At 38.6% G+C, this 24,289-nt stretch overlaps 1 protein-coding gene across 1 annotated transcript in view; it reads right to left on the reverse strand.

Moving 5' to 3' along the window:
• SYNE2 (spectrin repeat containing nuclear envelope protein 2) overlaps positions 1-24,289 on the reverse strand; it is a 154,919-nt gene that overhangs the window by 87,004 nt on the left and 43,626 nt on the right. The window contains exons 36-55 of the mRNA XM_054066775.1: positions 23,934-24,046; positions 22,971-23,173; positions 22,481-22,600; positions 22,095-22,383; positions 21,140-21,309; positions 19,112-19,424; positions 18,211-18,375; positions 16,990-17,346; positions 16,293-16,454; positions 15,330-15,491; positions 13,820-13,966; positions 13,311-13,466; positions 12,673-12,938; positions 9,337-11,446; positions 7,839-8,161; positions 6,721-6,865; positions 5,776-5,991; positions 5,154-5,419; positions 4,222-4,378; positions 1,694-1,849 (exon numbers count right to left, since the gene is read on the reverse strand). Of these exons, the coding sequence (XP_053922750.1) occupies positions 1,694-1,849; positions 4,222-4,378; positions 5,154-5,419; positions 5,776-5,991; positions 6,721-6,865; positions 7,839-8,161; positions 9,337-11,446; positions 12,673-12,938; positions 13,311-13,466; positions 13,820-13,966; positions 15,330-15,491; positions 16,293-16,454; positions 16,990-17,346; positions 18,211-18,375; positions 19,112-19,424; positions 21,140-21,309; positions 22,095-22,383; positions 22,481-22,600; positions 22,971-23,173; positions 23,934-24,046 (5,996 nt within the window). The remainder of the gene's footprint in view (positions 1-1,693; positions 1,850-4,221; positions 4,379-5,153; positions 5,420-5,775; positions 5,992-6,720; positions 6,866-7,838; positions 8,162-9,336; positions 11,447-12,672; positions 12,939-13,310; positions 13,467-13,819; positions 13,967-15,329; positions 15,492-16,292; positions 16,455-16,989; positions 17,347-18,210; positions 18,376-19,111; positions 19,425-21,139; positions 21,310-22,094; positions 22,384-22,480; positions 22,601-22,970; positions 23,174-23,933; positions 24,047-24,289) is intronic.

Raw genomic sequence — 24,289 nt, forward strand, 5'->3', positions numbered from 1 at the left:
TGTGCTCCACTCAAACACTCATCCTTGTACAAAGAACTATGAAGTCCAGTCTCTACTTAGCGCCTAAGACTCCTTGGAAAAAGGAACTCGGAGTGTAATCACTAAACACTTGACCATTACTACTATTTTGAAATATACCAAACATGAAAAATTACTGATGTTTCCAGTGCCACTTTCCAAACACAGATGTGAATCACGTATGAATGATGTGACACAGCTGGAAATGTGAAAGCAGGCCAAGCACTGACTTCCTATCTTTCCTCAGAAAAAAAGAAAAGCTGCATCCATCAATGTTCTGGTCATTGGTAGGGCAGGATTTTAATTTCAAGACTTCCTATGGGGAAAAATTTATTACATGTTTCACATAAAAGCGCATGGCATCAAAAGTACAATTTGTTTTTATTTTTAGGTTAGCAGATTTAGAAGAAAGCATAATGCTCTCAAAATATGACAAGTTAATTATATTTAACATATGCCAGTCCCTCCTAGTATGTAATTAAACTGATCTCCAGTTCCACTTGGATTTATTTTGTTTCCTAAGTGCATTTAAAAAAAAAATCCAAGGTAGTTTATATTGTTTTTCAGTACCTAAATGTGAAAAGCAAATGTTATTTAGTTTCTAGGACCATCTATCTCATTCCAACGTAATGTGTGTATTGGGATAATGTTTTATCTCAGCAAATGAAGTAGTGAACAATAACCCCCCCCAACCACAAATACTGTTTTACTTCCCTTCTCCTTCTCTCTCCTACCCAGTTTTTGGTTCTAAAGAAATTTTGAAATAGAAACTACAAAGTTAACCGAATTAAAACTAATAAGCTGTAATGAGTACATCTCTAAATATTAAATGAAACATAAAATGAATGAATAATCTGATAGACACTAACAAGTAACTGGATTTCAAAATCGCTTCATTAAGCTTAGAAGTTTTATCAGCTTTACTGAGATTTAGCCTTTAAAATTAGCATTAACCATTATTATTTCTGAAATAAGATAAATGAAAGATTTTTTTTTGTTTTTAAAAGTAATACAAATAAAAAAAAAAATTACTATAATTATACCAGGCTAAAATCTGACCCCAAACTTACAGTATTACTCCACTGTCTTCTAATTTTGCTTTCAGTTACCTGTTTATACCCACTGTAGATAGACAACATTGCAAAAAGCCAAGGCAATGTTATTTAGTTATTTAAATTCCCTGTCTGCTTTTAAAGGAATGCAACCACCTCCCAAGGGGTGGTACAAAGAACCATGCTGTGATAACCTACAATTTGTGTAAATTGGATAAAAAAAATCCAGTTTCAAAGTCCTCTTTTAACTCAGTTTCAAAAATATCTTCTCAGTTCAGCAACACAAACTTTCCAATCACCTTTGACTACTGGTTCAGTCTAAGAACCAGACTGGATAGAAGACAAGATCCATATCACATCTAAGACTTTATTGCCAGTGGTTCTGCATGTCCTCTATTAAGGAAAAATATTATATCCACACTGCTTACAATAAGGTTATTCTAAACAGAGACAGTTAAGATGAGGAATCTTTCCTCACACGTATGTTTACACTGAGAGGAAAATGCAAATGAAAATAATAAACGTTTCAAGTTGAAATCTATAGTTACAAAATTCATGAAATCTCGCTGTACTTCCTTACACATTACAAAAAAAGTAAACACGAAAATTACATCAACAGTTACCTTCTCTTCCAGGTCTTCCAATACTTTCTTGCAGTCCTCCAACTGTGTTTCAATCTCTGCAGGAACTAGTGTAGGCATTTCAGCATACTTGATCTGAAGTTTCTCTTTTATAGCCTTTAAAGTTTGACTTTCTTTATCAATCACACTCTGAACCTCCTATAAAAATTAAGAATAACTTCAGTGGCTTTACCCAGCTTTTACTGAGAGCACGTGCACTTGTGTGTACATACATGTGTATATATCCACATACATACATATCATGTTTTATATTTCCTACCATGATTATGGTTTGGAAAAGTTGCTTTTGTGGTATCAAACCTAACTGACTACCTCTGCAAGCAGACTAACCTTGAGAAATACTCACTCATTCAATCAAAAGATGCTTTTCCACCTGTTAGAATTAAACTTAACACTACTCGATGTCAGGTAACTGACATACTGATGTTTATTTAGAGGTATAGCAATGCAACCGCTTGAAGTGCTCCTATGATTAAATGTTAACCTTTGTGCTCTCTCTTTTCCTAGAAGTGCATTTTCTCTTTAGAAGGCATTTAATAGCCAACGTTCACTCCTTCATTGTTATAAACAACACAAAGACCACAAAAAGCAGCAGGTTTCAAGCTGAAGTGTCTGCTTTCAGGCAATTATGCAGAGCGGCACAGAGGGCCCTTTTGAAACAGTAGTTTCCACTTCTGAAGGAAGAATGTGGCTTTTATGAGAGAAAAGAAACCTGAACAGCTGTCCACAGCCTGTGGCCTAGAAATAAAATCCTATCCCAAGTCCTCTTGCAGAAAGAATGAAAAAACTTGTTTGTTTTGAAGGTTTTTCTAGAATTTCAAGTTGGAAAATTCTGTTTGTTTGCTTTATGGTTCTTTTTCCCAATGCTCAGCTGTCTGAGAAACTCAAATGTTAATTCAGGTTACTGGGGAAAATGACCTAAAGCTCCTACGATAAGCCATTAATATTAACATCCCTTTCTTCTTCAGTCAGGGGTAATGATAATCCATTAACTCCTAGTCTTCACTTGGGAATCTTTTCCCTTACACAAACACAGTGCAGAGAAGAGAAACGCGAGCCTTAAGACTGATTTATTTCCTGTCATCCCACAACAACTGGTCTGATATTAAAAAAAATCAAACCCATGAAACAGCTGTGTTCCTCATTCTACCAGAAAGAAGGTTGGTGGTGTCAAATGGCCCAGTTAAGACTGTGCCAACATTTACGGGAGTTTATAGAGTCCCTGACTTGAATTTGAAAGAATCACTTACAATATTATTCTCCAAACAAAGCACGTCTCTGCAAATTGGTTTCTCTACATAAATGCACAGTCATATTTCACAGAGTATTTAGCTGGAAAGCAGATGCCTGTTGCACATGTCCCAGTTTTCTTCCCAGGGAACTAGATGATATCACTACCCATTTGCATACTCATCTATGCTAGTGAGTTAAAACTAATTTTGCCACTTAACTAACCTAGACTTGTGATCTGGAGGTGAAACAGGCATTTCCATTCAATAAACACAATGGGTTCCTGGATAATACTATGGATTCTAAAGAAATCAGCTTTTCTTTATATATGAGTACAAACTGGAGAGGGGCAGATTTAGACTAGACATTAGGAGGAATTTCTAAACCATGAGTGGTGAGGCACTGGCACAGGTTGCCCAGGGAAGCTGTGGCTGTCCCACCCCTGGAGGTGTTCAAGGCCAGGTTGGATGGGTCTTGGGCAGCCTGAGCCAGTGGGATGTGCCCACCCATTGCAGGGGGGTTGGAACTAGATGATCTTTAAGGTCCCTTCCAATCCAAACTATTCTATGATTCTTTGGAAGTAGGGATGAAGTTGTCCTGCAGATTTTTTGCGTTAGGTAAAATTACAGAATTTTTCAAACCTTTCAGCTGAATTGTCTGAAAATGAACAGTCCCACTGTGACGTACTGCTACAAAGAAATCACTTGATGGCACTGCTGCTAATATTTGCTTGTGCTGATTCCATCAGGAACAGGAACCAGGTCTAAACTGACTTTTAGGAGAGTTTTAGGTGTTTCAGAGTAGCACAGTTTGGATATGAGGGAGAAGAGTAGGCATCACACACCTGCAATGGCAACATTTCCTCCCAGATACAAAGAAGCAAAAGAGCAGTGCCCAAGTCTAAATGCTAATTCTAAATAATTTTAAATAAAAAAACAGCCCTTTGAGGCAAATCCACAAGGTTTCACCACAGTAATGCTGGTTCATTTTTCAGGAATTCCTCAAGATACAGTTAACATTTCTCTCTCATTCTAACCCCTAGGAAAATGCTCCTATCTGCCACCATGGTCTTTGGCTTCTGTACTTTTCCTAGGTCTTTGCCAGCTTTAAGCATCCGCTTTCTAAAGAAAATACATGGTTGGGACCTCCAACCAGAAGCAGCAAAGAACATCCAAGAATGTAACAGATTGGCACTAATTTGATTTAGAGCAAATTCAAACCCCAGCATAAAAAAGAACGTATTCTGAATGTCCCCACACTATAACAGAGCCATTACCTACCTCCAGTTGTCCTGCTTTTCCAGTAGCATCTTGTAATAACAGAGATGCAGCATTCTGTAATGCGTTTGTTACAGCACTTAATTCTTCAGTGATCTTATTCCTCTCTCGAATCTCAGCTTGTACAGAATCCTTATGCTCTTGAGTCTTTTCATACAACCTATGAGAGATTTCCAGCAAGAACATATTAAGTCTTAAACTCTGCACTAACAAGGAGTAATCAAAGAGTGTGCTTAATACAGATCTTTTTAAAATATATATCCAGAACCTGTATTTTAACACTAGTTTCTGTAACTAAATCTCTGAGATTCTGCCCTTCATTGTCTCAGTTTCTTCAAAAATGAGTCTTCAGATGTTGTTAAACAAAATGTGTTTGGTAGACCAAGTCAGATAGAGTGCATATTTAAACAGCAAACAGTTTCTCAGAGTCCTAAAAACGCTGGCAGAGCAAAAAATGTTCACAAAGACTTCCTGTCAAAAAGCAGGCATGGAGAAGGGCGAGTACAATCACAGATTTGCTAAAATATTTGAGGCAAATTTTAAACAGTGCCATTAATTTACTAAGGCAAAAGTTGCACTGTTGCAAAAAGAACAAGGTCTGCTTTTCATAAGAGTGGAAGACCCAAACACCTCATTGAAGTCCACAAGAGCTTGGAGCCTCCAAAATTGACTATCATACCTTCTGATTCCTTCTACATTTGAACACAAATTGCAGCCTACATGCAATATGGCCAGGCTCAGATCTCCTCCCTATTACCTCCCAATGCCCACGCTGGAGGCAGCAGATGGGTTATCTGAAGTATCGGTCTGACCCAGTAGGGCATTCTCTTTCTTTCTAAGTGCATTGCAGCATATATTCTTTAATACCCAATAAAGTGCTCTGTGCTTATAAGTAGTCCTATGTCATATCTTCAGTAGACATTCACACCACTTACTTTTTACAGCGATCCTGCATTGCCTTTATCTCACGTAAGGCAGGAAGGGCAGCTTCTGCCTCAGAATCTTCGGATGTATTCAGGATGTTTCTTATTCGGTGAAGAAGTAAGAGTAAGAGGAGCTCTTGCTGGCTGATATTTTCCTCAAATGAGTTCAAAAAATCTAGTAACTCCACCAGTTCCTCTCTGGTTGCCTTTTCTTTTTCTTTAAGACTTTCTGGCTGTTCCTCCTGAAGCTTATCAAGAATTATTGTTTCTCGTTCCAGCTAAGTAAACAGCATATCAAAGTATGAGATAAAGTGCTTCTTTATTCCACCACCTTAACTTACATTATTCATTTACACATCACTAAGTACTGGGAATTACATAGCCAGAGAGCTTGAATCTCTGAAGTGGGCCAAAACATTTGAGTTTGCTCCAGAAATGTTCTGGGTTCAGAGAATTTGGACCGTAAACATCCCCACCATTTTTCATCCCAGGTTCAAGGAAGACTGGGAAAAACTGGCTGATCAGTGGGTGGGAAACAATGTTCTACCCTGATCTCAGCCTTTTACATGCCATTTTACTGAGGGCTTTGTCCCTACCACATTCCCCAGAACTTACAGCTTCTTGATTAGCTCACCTCTTCATTGATGAACTTCCATTCCTGCTTTAATTCTTCACAGGTAATTTCCAGCCCTTTCGCTGCCTCAAGCAAACCCAGCCAGTTTTCCCACAGCACTGCTACAATCCTGCCCAGTGCCCTGTCCCTCCTCTTGCACAGTCGCATCAGCTCTCCAGAGACCTGTCTCAGCTTCACAAGATCATCTTCAGCCAAGTCAATGTTGGAGACTAAAATCTTACAGGGAAAATAAACAAGGAAATAAATAAAACAATACAGTCAGAAGTATTAATGAAGCATTCAGTGACACTATTAGGATCCTCTAATAACATGGCAATCACTTCACTGAGCTGCTTAAATATGATTGTAATGAGAGAATTCTGTTGGCTAAGACAGCAAAGAAAGATCGGTTAAATAAGCCAAACAAAACGAAACAGAAGAACAGTACACGCAGGCAATTAGGTTGTTCTTACTTCATTCTTGTCATTTGGAAGGGAAGAGAAATGAGCAGGAGTTACAGATATATAAAATAACAAGCCTGTAATACGAGTACTAAAAGAGAAGGCAGCAAAGAGGTTGATTATAGCAGAGGGCTGGTGTGGAGGCAGCAAAAGTCCTGGATTGGGGAAACTGGAAATGCTCTGATTTTCACTTCTAAGGAAAACCAACAGCAGTGTCAGAAATCTGATCAGCCCGGGTCCTGCAAAGCAGCATGAGGGATCTGAACAGAAATGCAGCACTATTAAGCACAGATAATATTTGATTTCTACAGCAATAAGATGTACTCAGTTTACATGGCCTATTATAATCTGGCCTTTCTATAGGCATATAAATACATTCTGTGGTTTTCGATATTTATAGATAAAGGATTAAGAATTTCACTCCTTTCTACTACGACATCAGTGTGCATAGCTGCTACATCATAGTTTTGCATGAGCTTTTCAAGTTCTACAGAGCCTATCTTACCTTGCTTTCTTCTAAGTGCTCCAAAGCTTCTTTATAAGACGTTGGTATTTGAGACAAAGACTGTTTAAGCATCTTTTCCAGTTTGTTAAGGTTATCACACACCTTATCTTTGGTTTCTGTGTAGCTTTTGTATTTTTCAAAATACCTGTAGGAAACAATTAGTAGACCAACTAAAATTTGTTGTGGTTGCTCCTCTCTTCAACCATAATGCTTATTAGGATAAAGGAAAAAAAAATCTTACCATTTTGCAGGTTATGTTGAACTAGCATTTGTTATACATTTCACATCTGATATCTGAGGTATTTTAGAGATGTAGGCACAAATGCCCCAGAGGAAAAGAAACATGGGAGTCTATATCCATGTGTCAGCCATGGAGCTACTCAAAAGAATTGTATGTCTTGATCTGTCTCCACCCTCCTCAGACATTCCCAAAAATTAGTTTCCAGTTTGTAACATACATTCTATTTGTCTCTATATTGTGTGGTCTGTATATTTCTAATTTCTTATTTCTATATTTTATCATCTCTTCTCTATCACCAAAGCCTTTAAATTAATCCAATTTTTTTTATTACAAAAGCAGATTTTAAGGCCAATAGAACCAGAAGGAATGGATCACGAGCAAGCAATTTAAAAATCCTTTACTTTATTCTCCCAGACTTTTCCTGTACAACTGTTTGATGGCCCTTCAGATCTCTTCTGTACCCATATTTCAGGGAAAGAAAATATGGCCAGTATCTTGCTCGGTCTTTACTTTTGCAAGCCATCAAAACAGCCTATGGAGGACGCGAATTAGGGCCCCTCTGAAAACCTGCACCAGCATTGAACTAGAGATTGTGGAAATGTGCTTTCTTCTGATTCTGGCACCATATGACACTCAGTCGAGCCCCATACATACTTTTTGGAACATACTAAAAATTAGTCCATTGTAAATTACTAGCTGTATGTTTATTGTCTGGTAATTTCCCTGCCATTACAGTCACAACTGGGACCAACAGAAATGCTTACAGTTCTTTCTGCTGAATTACCTGTTTCTAACAGAGCAGAAGCGACGTTGCATTTACTGTCAGTCAAATTTCTAACAATAGGGAGTAAAATCTAGGAAGATCTCTTAAACTTACCTTTGTTCATCAGCTTCCTTTCTTTGAGCCTTTTTCCTTAAGGCCAAACTCTTATTGGCTAATTCTGTTAAAGTATTTTCCAGACATATGTTGTCTTCTGGTTTCACTAGGCTTTTCAGCTTGGAGTACAGGGTTTCTATGTTAGCCTTTGCAGAGTTGAACTCTTCTTGTTTCCATTGTGCAGTCTGACAGACCTCCTCTGAGCTACTGAGCTCTGCTTTGGCAGACTTGACTCGAGCTTCATAGTCCTCAAGGAACATGGCAGCTTTCTGAACAGCCTCGGTATAAAGCTCACAAGTCTTACATGCCTCTTCCAGGGCACTCTGAAAGTGTTAAAACAAAGGAACAGTCAAGAAAGACCTCTGTGCTCCTCTGGATCACCAGATGGTCTCTCAAGAATTTCACACCTGGTTGTCTTTGAGACCAGTGCTCCCAGAACTGGCTTGAGAAGATGGAGGACGACCATGGCAAATGCACTCTGCTACCTAGATGGTCACAGGGTAGGGTTTTAACTTTTGGATTGATTGCCTTTGACCGTAGGAAAAGAGGTTATGAAGGAATTGCCAATACTGCAAAAGTCCAGAGAGAAAGATGACAGGACAAGAGCCCTAAGATCCGTTATGCACACGGCAGTATACGTCCTGTTCAGACAAGGAAAGCTCACATATCAATGTTATAACCTGCTCCAGGGGATGTCTCCACTACGACTTGCCAAGCTACTTCTTCCTAAACCCTCTTCTCATATGTATTTATAGGAAGAATGATAGGTAATTTTGCCAGCTCTTAGATTTCTCCACACTACTGAAGCAGTGAAGATCAAGTACAGCAAACCAGGAACTCTGGCAGCAGGACCATATACAGGACCATACATCAGGGGTGCTGAGTACTTCACCCGTTGGTAGCTACTACTACCTCATATTTCTTGATCTACTGGGCAGCCTGATCTAGTGGGAGGTGTCCCTGCCCATGGCAGGGGGGTTGGAACTAGGGGATCTTGAAGGTCCCTTCCAACCCTAACTATTCTATGATTCTATGATTCACATTGGTTTGACCTGTGCATTACTCTCCTTGATCATTCCCAACTGGCAAGCTTTTTCTTTATAGCTGAAATGAGGATTTCTGGTTTTCTTTATCACTGTCAGTACTGAAAAAATTACATAAACTCAGATTCAAGAATAATCCCAGCACAACTGCACTTAGTCTCTTCTTCAGCTTAATGTTTCAACACACCCTCTTCCTTTCTTCCCTTTACCATTCTTTTCTTTGGATAATCTGCACTGCTTGATTATAATCAAACTCAATACAACTAACGTCTTTGTATCTTTACTTTCTAATCATGATTCCCATCATTTCCACCAATGTAGAGATGATGATGGGACAACTCTACTAGAATAAAAGGAGGATATAAAGAAAATATAAGCACTATAGTCACAGGCATCTAATCTAATTAGTGAGAAAATACATATAGCCATACATAACTTTTATTAAATATACTTACAACACGGGCAGCAATGTCTGTCTTCAGTTGTATTTCATAATCTTGCAGCGCCTCTAGTTTTGCTTCTTTAACAGCAGCAAAAGATTTTTGTTCTTGATTTTCCTTCTCTTTTCCCTTTATACATTTAATAGCAGAAAACTTTGCTTGCATCATATTCTGAATTGCTTCCCATCGCATCTTTTCATATTGCATGATTTTTATGTCTGTCATAAGTGGCTGCTGGAGCTTTAATTGAATATGCTCTATGAAGTGGAATATATGTTCTATTTCATTCTGGATAACTTCCTTGTTTACACACTGGAGACCAGAGACCAGGTTTTGAAGAAACTGATTCAATTCCTCAATGTCTTTCTCTAGGCTCTCTATTTCTTTCTTCTTAGATTCTTTGAATGCTGTATCAAAGCCTTCATTTTTGTTTATTTGATTTGCTACCTCCTGGGTTAAGTACAAGATCTGTTGAACTGTCTGAAATAGAATCTGTGCAGATATAAGATTCTCAGCAGGAGAAGAGCTAGGGCTATCTTTTAGGATGCAAGCTTCTTTTCTTACAGTGGATGTCACAGTCTGGATTTCATTTAGCAATGCTTGAATCTTTTCACATTCCCTAACAACATTATCAAAACGTATTGTCTTCTCTTTTATTCTATTTTTAATTTTAAAAAATGTAGTTTGCAATTCATCCAGCTGCAGTGAGTCCCATTTTAGACCTAGGCATTCAAAAATTTCTTTGTACTTTATTATTTGTGACAAATTGGATTGGAAAGCTAACATTTTTTCTTTAAATGCTTTGCATTTATCCTTCACTTCCCGCTTGGCACCTAATAACTCCTCTTCTTCCAGGTTCATTTCATCGTCCTGTAGATCATTAAGATCTTTCTGCAATGAAGTTATTCCTTCAGCAAACTCTCTGTAGACAGCTATCTTTTTTTCTAATTCATCAAGCTTACTCTGAATTTGCCTCTGTGTCTTCCGTGCTCTGTTCTTCAGATTTCTTAATTGATCAGTCAAAAACAGCTGTTCGGACAGACTCAGCTCCCCAGCTGTGACCTGACTCTCTTTACAGTGGGATGAGATAAGCCCTTCTATTTCCTGTATGTCCTTTAAAATCTGCTTTAAAATGGCCTGTTGATCGATTAATTCTGAGCATGTGCTGGTTTGGTTCACGTCAGGGCTGGAAAGCTTCTCAGCATTTCGAAGCTGACAGTGAACTTTTTCTACTTCTGCAAGAAGCCTTTGCCTTTCCTCCAGCTGGAGCTCTAGGTACTGTAATCTTTGAGCCAATTTCAACACCAGAGCCTTGTAAGAATTCTGCAATGCTTGTAAAAGGAAGGTCATGTCAGAGATCTCCTCTGGCTTCAAGTTGGGAGCAATGTGCTGGAGCCCATAATCCAGTGATGCAATCACGGGCTCTCTGTTTAGAACTTCCGTATTGATAAGCTGACAATTTCTGATCTGTGATTTAACATTGCTGGGGAAAAGTGCTGCTTTCTGATCGAGAGAGGATAGCGAATCCTTGATCCATGATATGTTTTCTTTCAGCCTCTTCATCATTTCGTCTTTCGCAAGAGCGGGACCAATGATCTGAATATCCTCTTGAGGAGCTTGTTCCGCTGATAATCCTTCCAATTTGCTCTGCAAATCATGTACAGAGTTCTCCAAAGCTACCTTCTCCTGATCACTCCAAATTCTTTTCATCTGCAGTTCAATCCTTCTTTTTAATAGAGAAAGACTCTGTTTAATATCCTGTAGCTCTGTGGTCCAAAGTACAGGGTATTTGGCTTTTCCTTTGCCTGAGGAATATAGCTCTGCTTGTAAATGCTGTTGTTGTATCAGTCTCTGAATATCCTGTGCTTTATTCATAAGAAGGTTATATTCATCGATTTCTGCCACAACTTGATCGTGTTTCTTTTGCACTGTTTGTTCCATGTGTTGCCACCACTGCTCCAGTTGCCTCATCTGGCTTTCAGTTAACACTTTATCCATGCACGTTAAATGCTGAGCTAAACTTTCTTGCTGAGTTTTCAAGTGGGTTAAGACATCTCTTTCTTTTCGTAAGGACTCTATGCACACCTTAATTTTCTCCAGAAGAACTGTGTTGTTCATAGGACCCCTGCCAAAAATATGAGTAGAATTTAAAAAAAAACCAAAAAATTTCTCATAAAACATGGATTAGATAAATTCTAAAAAGAGAATTTCAGCCTTTAGACAATGACTCGCTCACTTCATCCACTTAATCACATGTATCAATGTTCTCTCACAAATCTCCTAACAGCTGTTGCAGTATCATTATTTCTTGCTTATCTGTATAGCATTAGCTATTTCTAGATATCTCTGCAGGAAAGGAGTATTCTAATGTACCTTCTCTAAAACCACAATATATACTATCATAGAATGTGCCATTTTCTAAATGAAAGCAGCCACCTTTGAAGTTACAATAAATAAAATTTTGAAACTCAACAACAGTGTTAAGTCAACTCTAAGTGAATTAATAGCATTTAATAGTAATTTCTGATTTACAGTGAAGATAAAACTTAGCTACAAGTAATATCTCAAAAATTCCCATTCATCATTCAAGATCAAGTGGAGAGATTTATCTACTCATCTTTTGTTTCCAGGACTATTTTGAAATTGCCATCTAAAATACATTTAGCAGCTAGACTTTTATTCAATTTTATTAACCTCTTTGCTGTCAGTCAATATTTTTTAAAAATATTTTAAAGATTTTCAAATTATTGTGATACTTTATTGTGACCGGTAGGCTAGTTCCATGTTTTGAAGGCTAATTCACAAAAGGCACTAAATATTTTGCGAGCAAAAGAGGTGTGTTACCTCTGACTTGGTACTGTATTTATTGCCACAGAATTCTTCCTGTCAAATAAGGTGAATTTTCAGAGCAATGACATATTTCACCGAGGAAAAAAAAAATTAGAATTGTTGAATCCTTACAAAAAAATTAATATTTCACATTTGCTATATTTTTGCAAAAATATTTTGACATGGCTTTTATGTAGGTTTTAGCACAGCAACCATTTCTTTGTTTTGCCTAAAAATAAAAAACAGTAGGTGTTTCTAAAGAATAGCAGAGAAATGCCAGAAATGCTTCTGTTTAAGGCTGTTTAAAAGCCAATAAGACTTCTGCTACTTAACAATAATGAGATCGATAAAAGGCTGTATTCTTGTCTGAGCATTATTGAAGTATGGCATAAAATCCAGTCCAGGACTATATTCGTTCTGTACTCTTTTCCTGGTTTTGGCTGAGGTAAGGGTTAGTTTTCTTCCTGGAACTAGGGCTAAAGTAAGACAAACCTATGAAGGGAAAGCCTCAACTATACTTACATTTTTATGTTATCTTTCTCTGTTGATAAATTTTTCATTGAGGACTGCGCAGCAGAAAGATTTTTCTGGTACTCATTAATTAAACAGTACTGTTGTTGCTTCAGGGCCTTCACAGCATTTAGTTCTTGAAGCAGCCTGTCCCAGCAGGGCACCACAGGCTCTGTGGTTTGCAGCTCTGCTTGGTTTGATCCTCTTGCATTAGGAAATGCTTCTTGACTGTGACACAAAGATTTTGTTTTCCATGTTTCCAGTTCAGTTTGTAAATTCTGCAATCAAGCCCATCACAGAGAGAAGATTCAAAGAGGATCTCAAACACTTTCATCTTTCAGCACAAAATACAGTTAATACTTAGATATCTAAAAACATATGTGTGCTCAGTCTCATGCAAACGAGCACACATGCCTGTGCGCTCCATGGAAGCATTCGTGCAATCCTAACTGTGGCTGCTACTGCACTTACACGGACATATTTGCATTAAGGCACAGTGTTTATGGTTTACCTGGTGGACAAACTGACTAATCATGCAGTCAAACCTTAGATAAGACTATATGCAACAATTTTGCCTTGTCCAAGTGAATCATTATTCTGTAAGCATATCACTACATTAACAACGGCGAATGGTTGTGCAATTTCCATACCTCCAGCTCTTTTAGTTGTTCATTTATGAGCACGATATCCAGTTCAGCCACTTCATTTTTCAGCTCATTGACCTTTTGTTCCTCTTCAAAATATTCAGTGTTTACCTGCAGTTCAGGGAACAGTTCCTTCTGGACAACCACTTCTGCACCTGTGTTCTACAACACAAACCAGATATTTCCTGTGATGGCAAAGACTATCACAGCTAACTATTACAACATGGAAAGAAGTTGTACTAATTAACAACTTAATGTGAAACTCTAAATATCATACAATGAAGACTGATTGCAGTGGCTCTGAAAGGCAGAATTGCTCTTTTGAATAGGTACACTGAAAAACAATGTGGCTGGCACTTCAGATAAAGTTCAAAACTACTATGGATGGACACAAAGCAGAACATGATTTTGACACAACATTAATGTCTCTTCAGCTGAACTTCAGCTGAAACCCACGTGGACACAAAATATCAGTGACTGACAAATGCAGCCTGAAATAACAGAATGCAGATTACCTCATGTACAGAAACCAGGGGCTTTGATTCCAGACCATCTTTCTCAGCTGCCGCAGATATCATGACTTGACTTTTTCTGCACATCCTCTGTTGAACTTGCTCCACATCTTCTCTATATAACTGATTCTTGACATCACTAGGTTTCTCCTTTTAGTATAAGAAAAATAAAAGAAATGAATAATGATAAAGCCCTGATCAAACCTGTTGAGTAGTAGTTACAGTGCTTTAGATGACAAAGTTAAGCCCATAATTATAGGTAAGAAGGAAAACCATGATTACATCTCATAATTTATTGTGGGCAAGGTTATGGCAAAGGAAACCATTTATTATAGAAGAAGCAGTGCTATAATTTTGCTATAAAGGTTTTGAAAAATTGCCGATTGCAAGTGTTCTTCCTCTGACCTTCGCTGTTCATGTTTCATTTTTCTCTGCATGGACCTGGAGCTGTGTACCCTGGGATACAATTTTGAATGCATTTAAAAGGTTTAGCTTTTTCCTGAGGCTCCAAGATGGTACGTGTATTGTAGGCAGAGGGTCTGTGGTTAGATGCCCAGGCAACTACCACGTGGGATATTCCTATTGTAGCCCTGGAATTTGCTCTATGTACATGCTGAGGTATTTGCTGACTCCAAGTTCTGCCTGAGTTTATTTATCATTTGGGAACTGATGAAAGAAAAGAGTCACCTACACAAAATAAAGAATGGCAAATCCTTATAGCATGACTATGGTGGAGAGCACAGCATGGGGAACCCATCTGTGCCGCAGGGATAGCTGAGCTAGCAGCTGCGAGTCAGATAGCATAACCACCAAAATTAGCCCACCCACAACCCAGACTGAACAAAATTACCCCAGTTCTCAGCAAGCTCATGAGTGCACACTGTGCTCCATCTTGTCACAAGCACACTGCTTTCAGCATGTCACACAGTTTGTTAAAACCGAAGGTCTGAGAAACGTCTGGCTCTGTCTTCCCTAAAACACTCCTTCAGGGAGGGGATGACAGCAATGAGACCTCTGTTGACCTTTTCATCTCCAACAAAAACTTAGCCTCTCCCCACTCATAGCTTCAGCTCCTTGACACTGATCTTATTTGTTAAAATTGGCCTTGTACCAGGCTGCACCAACAACATTTCAAATGCAGGCTCATACATTCAAAATAAATACGTAAATAAGAAATCTAAATAAATAAAAGAGTCTCGAGCAAAATAACAATAGTCAGGCAAAACAGTAAGAAGACTTCACAATATGTCCAGGTGATTTGGAATGCAACATCCTCAGCAGTGGATGTTCATAGTAATGAATAAAAAATATCCTTCCATACCAGTTGTAAACATACAGTAAAAGATTCAGAGACTTATTGCATACTAAGTATACAGCACAACAGACAAAAATAGCTCTGTTTAACTTAAACGTTTTATTATTTTTTTATTAGTAGTATCATCCCCACCACAACTAAACTGTATACAAATAGCCTCAAATTCAATCACTTTCGTGTAATCTCATGTCCAGTTACCTCTGCTGGATGGGTTTCCTTTCTTGTTTCATCATCTTCTATACCAAGACCATCCCGATACCTTTCCAGTTCTGCTTCAGCACTGTGAACCGCACTGTCTAGAAAGTCCTCTTGGACCCTATCATGTTCGTCCATACCTGGATTCTCTTTATCAGCCTCACCCTGATTAGAAAAATACAAAACATTTAAAACCAGGAAAAGTCACGGTTCAAAAATCTAAGTTTACTAAGGAACATCCCGCTCCACAAGCTGCCTACTCTATCTTTAGTTTAGCTTAGTGAATGAAGGAAAGGACTGAGCTAAGCCGAACTCAAGAGTGTCTTGGAAACGCCTGCTCAAATCAGTTTGCCATACTGGGACCTTAATCCCTATGACACAGTTTCCTGACAAATCAAGCAGGAGTGACTGCTCACATGATTTTTAATACTGTCATAGAAGTATCTGCTTAGACACATTTGGCAACTCTTAACTACTGATCTTGCTCCTTCTCCAGAAATTCCAGTACAGATGGTTTCTGCTACGATATTTTGATGGTCATCTCTCCCAGCTACTGTTATCACTCACTGGTGAGGTCAATGAGGGAGTTGTCCAAATCATTCCCTTAGCTTTGCACACATGAAATCATTTACAATGTCAATGTCCCAAGGTTCCCTAAAGATCGGCAGTTCCAGGTTAGTGACCTCACGTTACCTACTTTGTGCATGCAGGTGACAAAAAGCCTGCTGAAATCACAGGTACGTTACAGGTTTTACACCATGGAGAAAGTGGGTCCAAGCCCTGGGCGGTTACAGAGACCATCACATTGATCTCTTGCACACTTGACACGTGATAGGCTGAGGGGATGACTGGGAGAGCATAATTTATCACTCCATTAATCAGATAAGGAAAATATGTCTCTGGTAAAAATTTTAAGGAATTACAGATTCAATTCTAGTGAACAGATACACACACTGAGACACTGACATGTATTAGAACACAGTGGTCAGGCACCTGAACAGTCTGCCCCAGTGTGTCCTTGCTTTGACGGATATCCTGTAATGGGCTGTCTGACAATACACTGCTCTCCTCCAGAAGTGGATTGTTTTGCTTCTCTTTCTCTGATATATTTCCATTTACATCTTGACCCTAAGAGAAATGATATGAAAGAAAATCTGGCTGTGTGACCAGAAACATCGTATTCTAACATTAAATCTCTCATTAAATGGTGCAAATTATTATCTACAAAAAAAACCCAGGGCAAATATTGAGCTGCAGTTCTAAACAAATTTTACTGGTTTTAATGAAGCTCTCCAAGTTCTTTGGCAGAGGTGTATGTGCAATTTTTTTCATGTATACATGAGAAAATACATTCCTTTTGTGACCTGAGCAAGGATACTGGCTCTAATTATGTGCAAGAGAAAGCCATATGCAGGTCACGTTTAAATGAAACCTGCAGTTTTGGACAGACATTAGAGGCTTGTTACAGACTTGTCATAACAAGTTAAGAGAGTTGTTCTTCACATCTTTGATTTATACACATATATTTACAGAAGGCTTGATTTCCATAAAAAAAAGGCTTGATTTCCATAAAAAAAAGGATGCAATATACAAAAGGCATTTGAGAGACAGATGTCTCTTAAACCAGTCTTCCACTGTCATTACTGTCAACAAATATACTCACATTATGCATTTCCAAAGGCTCCTTTAACTCCACTGCTGTGGGGCTCTCTTCCGCAGCAACAAGAGTATCAGAAGTGATCTCTCTCTCTTTCTTTAGCATTGTCTCTGCCTTATCTTCCATTTGTATTTCATTACCAAACTCATCTTTCAACTCAAGAGCTTCACTAGAAGTATTTTCCTCCTTTTGCTTGAGATTTTCAAGGCTTTCTTCCACACTCCTGTGTTCACTCTGAAGTGTTTCAATCTCATCCTTAATAAACTTCTGTCTCGATGAAGAGGTGTTCTGCTTAATAGTTTCTGCTAAAATCAAGATCTTGTTTAACGTGTCTTTGCATTGACTAAGAGATGCCTGTTGTTCCTATAACAAGAAGAAAACATTTCATTGAAAAATATCTTCACTCAATATACTTAATGCTGTGATCTAAAGGAAATCAATAAAATCGTAAGTATTTGTTGTGAACAACAAACTATGCTGAAAAGTACATGCAGACCCATTTGCCACAGAAAGTCAAATACCAAACCACTAACTTCAGTTAGTCATTTTTATGAACAAGGAACACCTGAAGCTATCAGCATTATGACAACAATAAAATAATCGGTATGCTCTGAGGTGCATGGTGATCTTACCAAGTCCTAAGCAGACAAACCTCTCCCTTTCCTATTCCTTTTTACTTATTAGAACTATAGAAAATTCTGGAGGAAGGAGAATTGCAATGATCCATATCCGAGCTATGGTTTCAGCTTTCAGTAGCTCTCTACGCTCTCAGCTACAAATCCATTCTGCCAAAGTACTAAAGAATGTCTACTTACAAATGAAGAATACTTCTTAGCACTGAACTTGACTCATTGACATTTTCCTAAGGTTTCCAGGTTTCCACTCTGGCTAATTTAAAGGCGCTTACCAACACCAGATTTCATGATCCCCTTCCCCACTGTACCCAGACAGTGGAAAAACTAAAACAACCAGCCAAACTGAAGAAGCCTATGTGCTTGAGCTACAACAATTTTACCTTCAGTTCAGCTGGCAGTGAAGGTCCATTCAGTTCATTAAGAATGGTTTTAGGCCTACAATTATCTTGATAAAAGGAACACCACGTATGCTTTCTATTTTAGCAAAGTTTCTTAGTTTATCAGTTCGACACCATTAGCAGTTCTCCTTTATGGTGATGGTATCAACAAGTCCATAGGGCATGGACCCACTTTCTCCAAACCTTCAACATACCTGTGATTTCAACACATTTTGCTCAGCTGACACTTGTTCCCTTGCTGGACCTTCACAATCAGCCGTCTTCTCAGAGAGAGTTCTCAGCTCAGTGCTCAGGCCTGCTACCATATCCTGAAACTCCTGGTGCTCCTGAACATGACCTTCCAATGTCTGCACTGTGGTCTAGAAACGAAGAAGTTTCTATTATCAGTACATTAGCTCAAACCACTATAACACATCCACAGACTGTCACACCTTTTCTAGGACGTCAGCAGCGCACAAAAAAATTTATTTTCCATAATATATCCAGCTAACCACATGAGGACAGAAAATATCTTGCCCTGTCCCAAGCACCTCATGGACTCGGCCATGAACAAAATCTTCATTAGTAGCAGGAAACCAAAGAGTTTCCATTCCATAAGGACATGCCTCTAAAAGGAATGTTTTCTATTCAAAATGCATGAAAGATTAGATGCAGAATGCCACACAGTGTGCAAAAGCAATTAGCACTAAACTGGGTGGAAGTAATAACAAAATAGACTCTGAAAAAGCCATTCAAACTTACAAAAAGCGGAAAATAACCAAACCTACTATGGTTTGGAGATTATAGGAACAAATACTTCATATAATACCTGTTTATACAAGTATAAAATGTTATTCTTCACACTTCCCTTGGTCTCATATGTTTAAACAATTATCCCTCTGCAAAGTACAAGGCAGTAAAAAATGTGGGCTTCTGGCGCTCTTTTTCCAACAGCAAGAGAGAAAGAAGAATTCTCTGCCCTTCTACAGATGAACTTTCACCACTCATAGATTTACTCATAAACTTGCAAGCTGAATGTCACTACAGGCAAACAGCGAGAACAGCAATCAACAAACATACCAATAACCTCGCAAGGAAAAAGACTGAGGTTCCAACCTGTAACTGCCTGAGCAGGTTTTCATGTTGGTGCTTTAATTCCAACCATTCCGCATCTGAGAAGCAGGGATCCTCAGTGTGACCCCGTAAGTGATCCTCCTGGCTTTTCAATTCATTAAATCGTGAAGTTAAGTCTTCTGCTTTCTGTAGGAGGTCGGCAAGGTTTGCCAGCTGAGCTTGCTTCTCCTGCAAACTAGGCTGAAGGGCAAAACCCGTCTCCTGTTGTTGTTTCTCCAGTTCAGTTAGAGTCAGTCTCAGATGTTCTTTGCTTTGCTCATACTGCTCCCTGTTGAACTTAGGTTGCTCTTGAGGACTAAGAAGAAATATTGTGTTCAGTAGTAGCAAAACTTTTTTTTATTCATTACCCAGAAAATGTCAAATTGTGAACAAGGCAACCATTAGAATGAACTTAGGCATACTGAATACCTCTCTTCAGGTTCTAAATTACTGATCAGCTTTAGACTGGAGTTTTCAAGGTGATGAAAATAAAAAAACACTGAAGTTATTGCTGTGAACTGGACATAAATGCAGGACAAATGACTAGGTTTCTTAAACCTTAACCTATAGACCCACAGTTTCTAGCATCTGAGATATGATGCTCACGCTCTGTATTTTTTTGCTTCTCTTTACAGCAGAAGTTCTGTTTAAAAATTCCAATACAGCTATGAATCTATTTTCCTTGACAACTTCTTTATAAGCATGCATGCTGATCTGCTGCAGGTGGACAGGTTGCATTTGTCCAAAGGAAATATGCAACTATGATCACTGACACAAAAATGCAACTATGATCACTGACACAAAACTAACATTTGTTGTTCACATTTAGCGATGAAGCTCAGATATTTTCCAGACGGAACTTAAATGTCAACATCTGAAAATACAATCCCACACAAACAAATCCAAATAAATAAAGTCTGGTTATAATTCTGTAAAGTACAGCAGGATAAATAAGGACAAAAGCAAAGCTTAAGTGTTTTGGCTTTTTCCCCCTCAAGATTTGTATGTTTTGGCAAATGACAAATAAAGCACTGTCTCACATACATTAAGCACTCCTGTTCAAGTTCAATATTCCAGCTTGACACTGCTGCTGTTACTGTGTGGCATGTGTTATTCACAGGCCTGATCCTGCAAGGTCCTGACCATCTCTTCAGATGTGCTGAGCACCCTACCTCCCGTCTCCAACCTACTGTGAAGAAGGTGCTCTGCATTCTGCTGTGTTGGAGCCAATACAGCCAATGCTCTATTCCTTCTGAACGCCACTTGCACTGCTTGTATTGAATGTTCAGTAAGAAGAGAAGGCAACGGAACATTCTCAAACATGCTCAATTCCAATAAGTCATTAATAAATTAATAAATCAGTTCCTACTGATTTTACTGAAAGACAGTTCAAGGACATCGTACCAGATAAATATCTTGAAAGTATCCCCATGTGCAAAATCAGAACTTCAGTTTATGTTTATACGACACACCTGGAATCATTTGACATGTTTTAAAGGATCAGTTTGGCTTTCAGACACTCTTGCCACAGTGTCAGCAACACTAAAGTGTCTCTGCTGACTTGACAATACCAGCTGCCACAGCCAAGAAAGCCTCTCATTGAGTCAGAATAGACCAGGCTTTAAAAATTCTACTTTGAATAAATTCCAGCCTCCTGGATTTATCCTAAACTCTCTTCTGAAGCACTACGAATCTGTGCAAAGGTTGATCTCACTTCTGCTGGGGGACCATGCACACCGTGCTGTTAAATCAGTGCACCCTGACTGCACAGTCTAATGAAACAAGGGGCAATCAGTGCACATATATATATATATATATATGTATATTTAACAAGAGTGGCTGAGCTACTTTAGTATCAAAAGGGAATTTGAGGTGAGGTGGGCAGACTCCATCAGCTGTCCTGCCACTCCATTTACAACTCTTGGCTACACACCAGTCTCGACCATCCAAGCCGAACCGTGACCTGCCCCTCCACAGCACTGCAGAGATACAAGTACTTTTGTAGGTAAAAGAAAAGAAATTCCACATTACCTTCTACATTCAATGGCTAACTGACAGGCACTTTCCCACTGGTCCTGGAGCTCAGAAATAGTCTGTTGAACCACTGGCTTCTTATTTTTCTCATTTCTCATTAAAGTTTCTCCTAGAGCTACCATGTTCTGTACTTTGGCCTCTCCTGTATCTTTGAGAGCTGTGATTTCCTGTATTAAACAAGAAGCAGAAGCAGTATACATATAACTATTTTGATTACAGAATAAAAGGTATTACAAATTATTTTATTCATTTTTTTGTACTCTGCTCTTCAAGACAAAAGAATTCTCTATCCAATATACCACATAAAGATCACCCAGTTTTAGAAAGTCTGGGATAATGAAGCTGAGATTTATTAATTACTCTTTACATAATGAAAGCAATATTGTGCTGACAAAAAAAAAATACTTCAAATCTTGGGAAGAGATATTTGTCACAATCCTATCCCTTCTGCAGAATGAAACATGTAAATCCCAGGATCCTCATTTCCGGCTACTCTGTTAAAAGGTGTTCTAAGCAGTTAGAGAGGAGACTCCAAAGATAACTTTGGGGCCTGAGAGACCCTTCCAGGCACTGGAGCAGCACAAAAGCACTGCAGGACACCCCAAGATCCCCACGCTTTTCAGGGGCTCTCCAGATGCCCCAGCTACATTACTGACCTCCCTCTCTACCTCCAAAGTAGGCTACCATAGGACGGTGCATGGCCACCAGCACCTTGTGAGTTTAGTGCTGCTCCACCCAGAGATGCAACACAGAATCTCACCTTATATATGTAATAAATTATGCTGAAACAAACCAATAAAGAGATATAACCCTCCCCCAAACAGGCCACAAAACCATAGGCAATTAGCGGTGACATTATCGTTTACGAGGTGCTGACTTATCAATCATTTCCTTCTATATCTGCCGATAGAGGAATTGTGAAGTGGAAAAAGAAATACATTTAACAGAATACCTTTATCTGATTAATCCTTTCATCTGGTGGCAACTCGCCTTCCTTTAAACTCAGGTTACTAACAGCCTCCTCAAGCCTTTTGATACAGCAAGAAACATCCTGGGCAAGTTCTTCAAAATTTTGTCCATCCACTGGAACTCTCCCGATATTCTCTGCTGCTTCACTAATGTGCGTTATCAGTGTCTGGAATCTACTGATAAGATCACTGGCTTCCAAAATAGTTTCATCTTCTGTCAGCCCAGCCTCCCTCAAGGAATTTGCTAGCTGAGCCATGGAGTCAAATGGTTTTCTGAAAAACACAAAAAATTAATAAACATCTACTTGTTGTAACAACATGGAGCAATCTTCTTTAGAAGACAGTTCTTAGAGACCAAAGAAAACAATACCTCTGCATTAATAATGTCTTACAGAAGTTTTCAAGTTTTGTTTCATCTTTTTTAATTTCTTCTAGTCTTTCTTCCTGAGCAGCAAGCCATTCTTCCAAGGCAGTGCTGCTTTCTTCAAGGCTAAAGGGAGTGTAAATACAGATACAGGTCAAAATGAGAGGGATTACAAGACTCTAATCTGCTGACAGCAGTATTTTGCTGATGAAATAACATAGATATCATGCACCCGATCAAGCAAATTATAAGCTTTATTTTAAGCATCTCAGTTCATGTCAATGAAACTATCCATAAACACATACTCCCATATAACACTGACCCTGCTATAAAGTGAAAAAACACATGAAGCGTACAACAAAACAACCATTACCCTTTATCAAACTACCATCTTTAATAAAAATCAGGGTTGTTTGCCTTTCACTATAGCTGTTTAGTAATGAATCATTTTATATCGCTTGTGATTAAAATGTCAGAAGATGTATTAGTTCCCCACCTGCTGAGTTGCTGGAGAGAACCATCAAGTTCTTTTTCTCGTTTCTGACATTTGGAGATCAATCTTTGTAGTTCAGCTTCTTGATCTCTCACACGGCTGTTAAGGTGGTTAATGCTTGCTTTGGGCAAGTAATGCTTCACTTTATTCAATAAAGTTTTAACCTCTTGGATATCTCTGTCTTTGCCTTCGGATATTAAGAAGTGCTGAATATGAGCACAAACACAATATGCATTTGTCAAATTTGCTGTTCTATAATAGATAATAATATTAGAAGAGTTCTTCAACTACTGTTACCTCCACCAACTTTTTCTATGGTAATTTCAGTTCCCGAAAAGGAATACGTGTTAATTCACAGTTTGCTTACTATCTCACTTGCAAGTGGAAAAGTTGCTGTTTATAGAATAAGGAGAAAGTAAAGACGACTACTTGGATTTTCTTCCTTACAACACAAATACACAGAGAAGGAACAGGCAAGCAGCGTTCCAACCTAGCACTGACATCACTATGTCGTCTTATGCCGCTTAAACATGATTGCTTGTAGCAGATCTTGTGGCTTTTCCATCCCTTTCCTGTTGACTCTGCCTGGCTTAGAGTGAAAACCTGGCTACAACATAGTGAACGCAAATTTTCCACTCTTAGTCCTGTAGGGGCCAGAATTTCATTTCACTCTCTACATATTTGACTTTCTGCATCTTTGCATACTAAAGTACTTGGCCAAAGTCCCTTGGCTTCCACTAACTACTGTCCTGTCTCGCACTCGCCCAACTATGTATGAACTTGAACAGTGATACTCCATTTTAACTCTTATTTGCATTTCACTCCTTGTCCTGATATGGAATGTTCATTCAGCCCCAAGTTACAAAACCACTGTAGGTGAATTCACTGCCATAATAGACTCCTGTGTAAAAAAGTAAAACTCCAAGAAGAATCAGCTTTAGAAACTTAAACATTTTTATCCTTTACCTTTAGCCTCTGAAGTTTTTCTTCCAGTATTGGTTTTGTTTCCGAGGGGTCAAAGCAGTCCTTCAAAGACAGCTGAGTGCTGCTAAACCAGTCATTAAAATTTTTGCACTGACCTGCAAAAAAAGATACATTCCAATTTTCTTCGTTAACTGTGTTCTGGAAAAGAAAATCCTATTTGACATGAAGGTTTCAGACAATTTATAATTACGTTATAAATTAACGTAATTATAATTACACTACTGTCAAAGGCTGTTTCTCACTACGCACCATGTGACAGAAAACGCTGCAGTTCATGTCAATAGATGTTGGGTAAGAAAAAATAATAAACATAGTTGTTCACTTGGGAGGGACAGTCA

The sequence above is a fragment of the Cuculus canorus genome, chromosome 5 (genome assembly GCF_017976375.1).
Source record: "Cuculus canorus isolate bCucCan1 chromosome 5, bCucCan1.pri, whole genome shotgun sequence".
Lineage (NCBI taxonomy): Eukaryota > Metazoa > Chordata > Aves > Cuculiformes > Cuculidae > Cuculus > Cuculus canorus.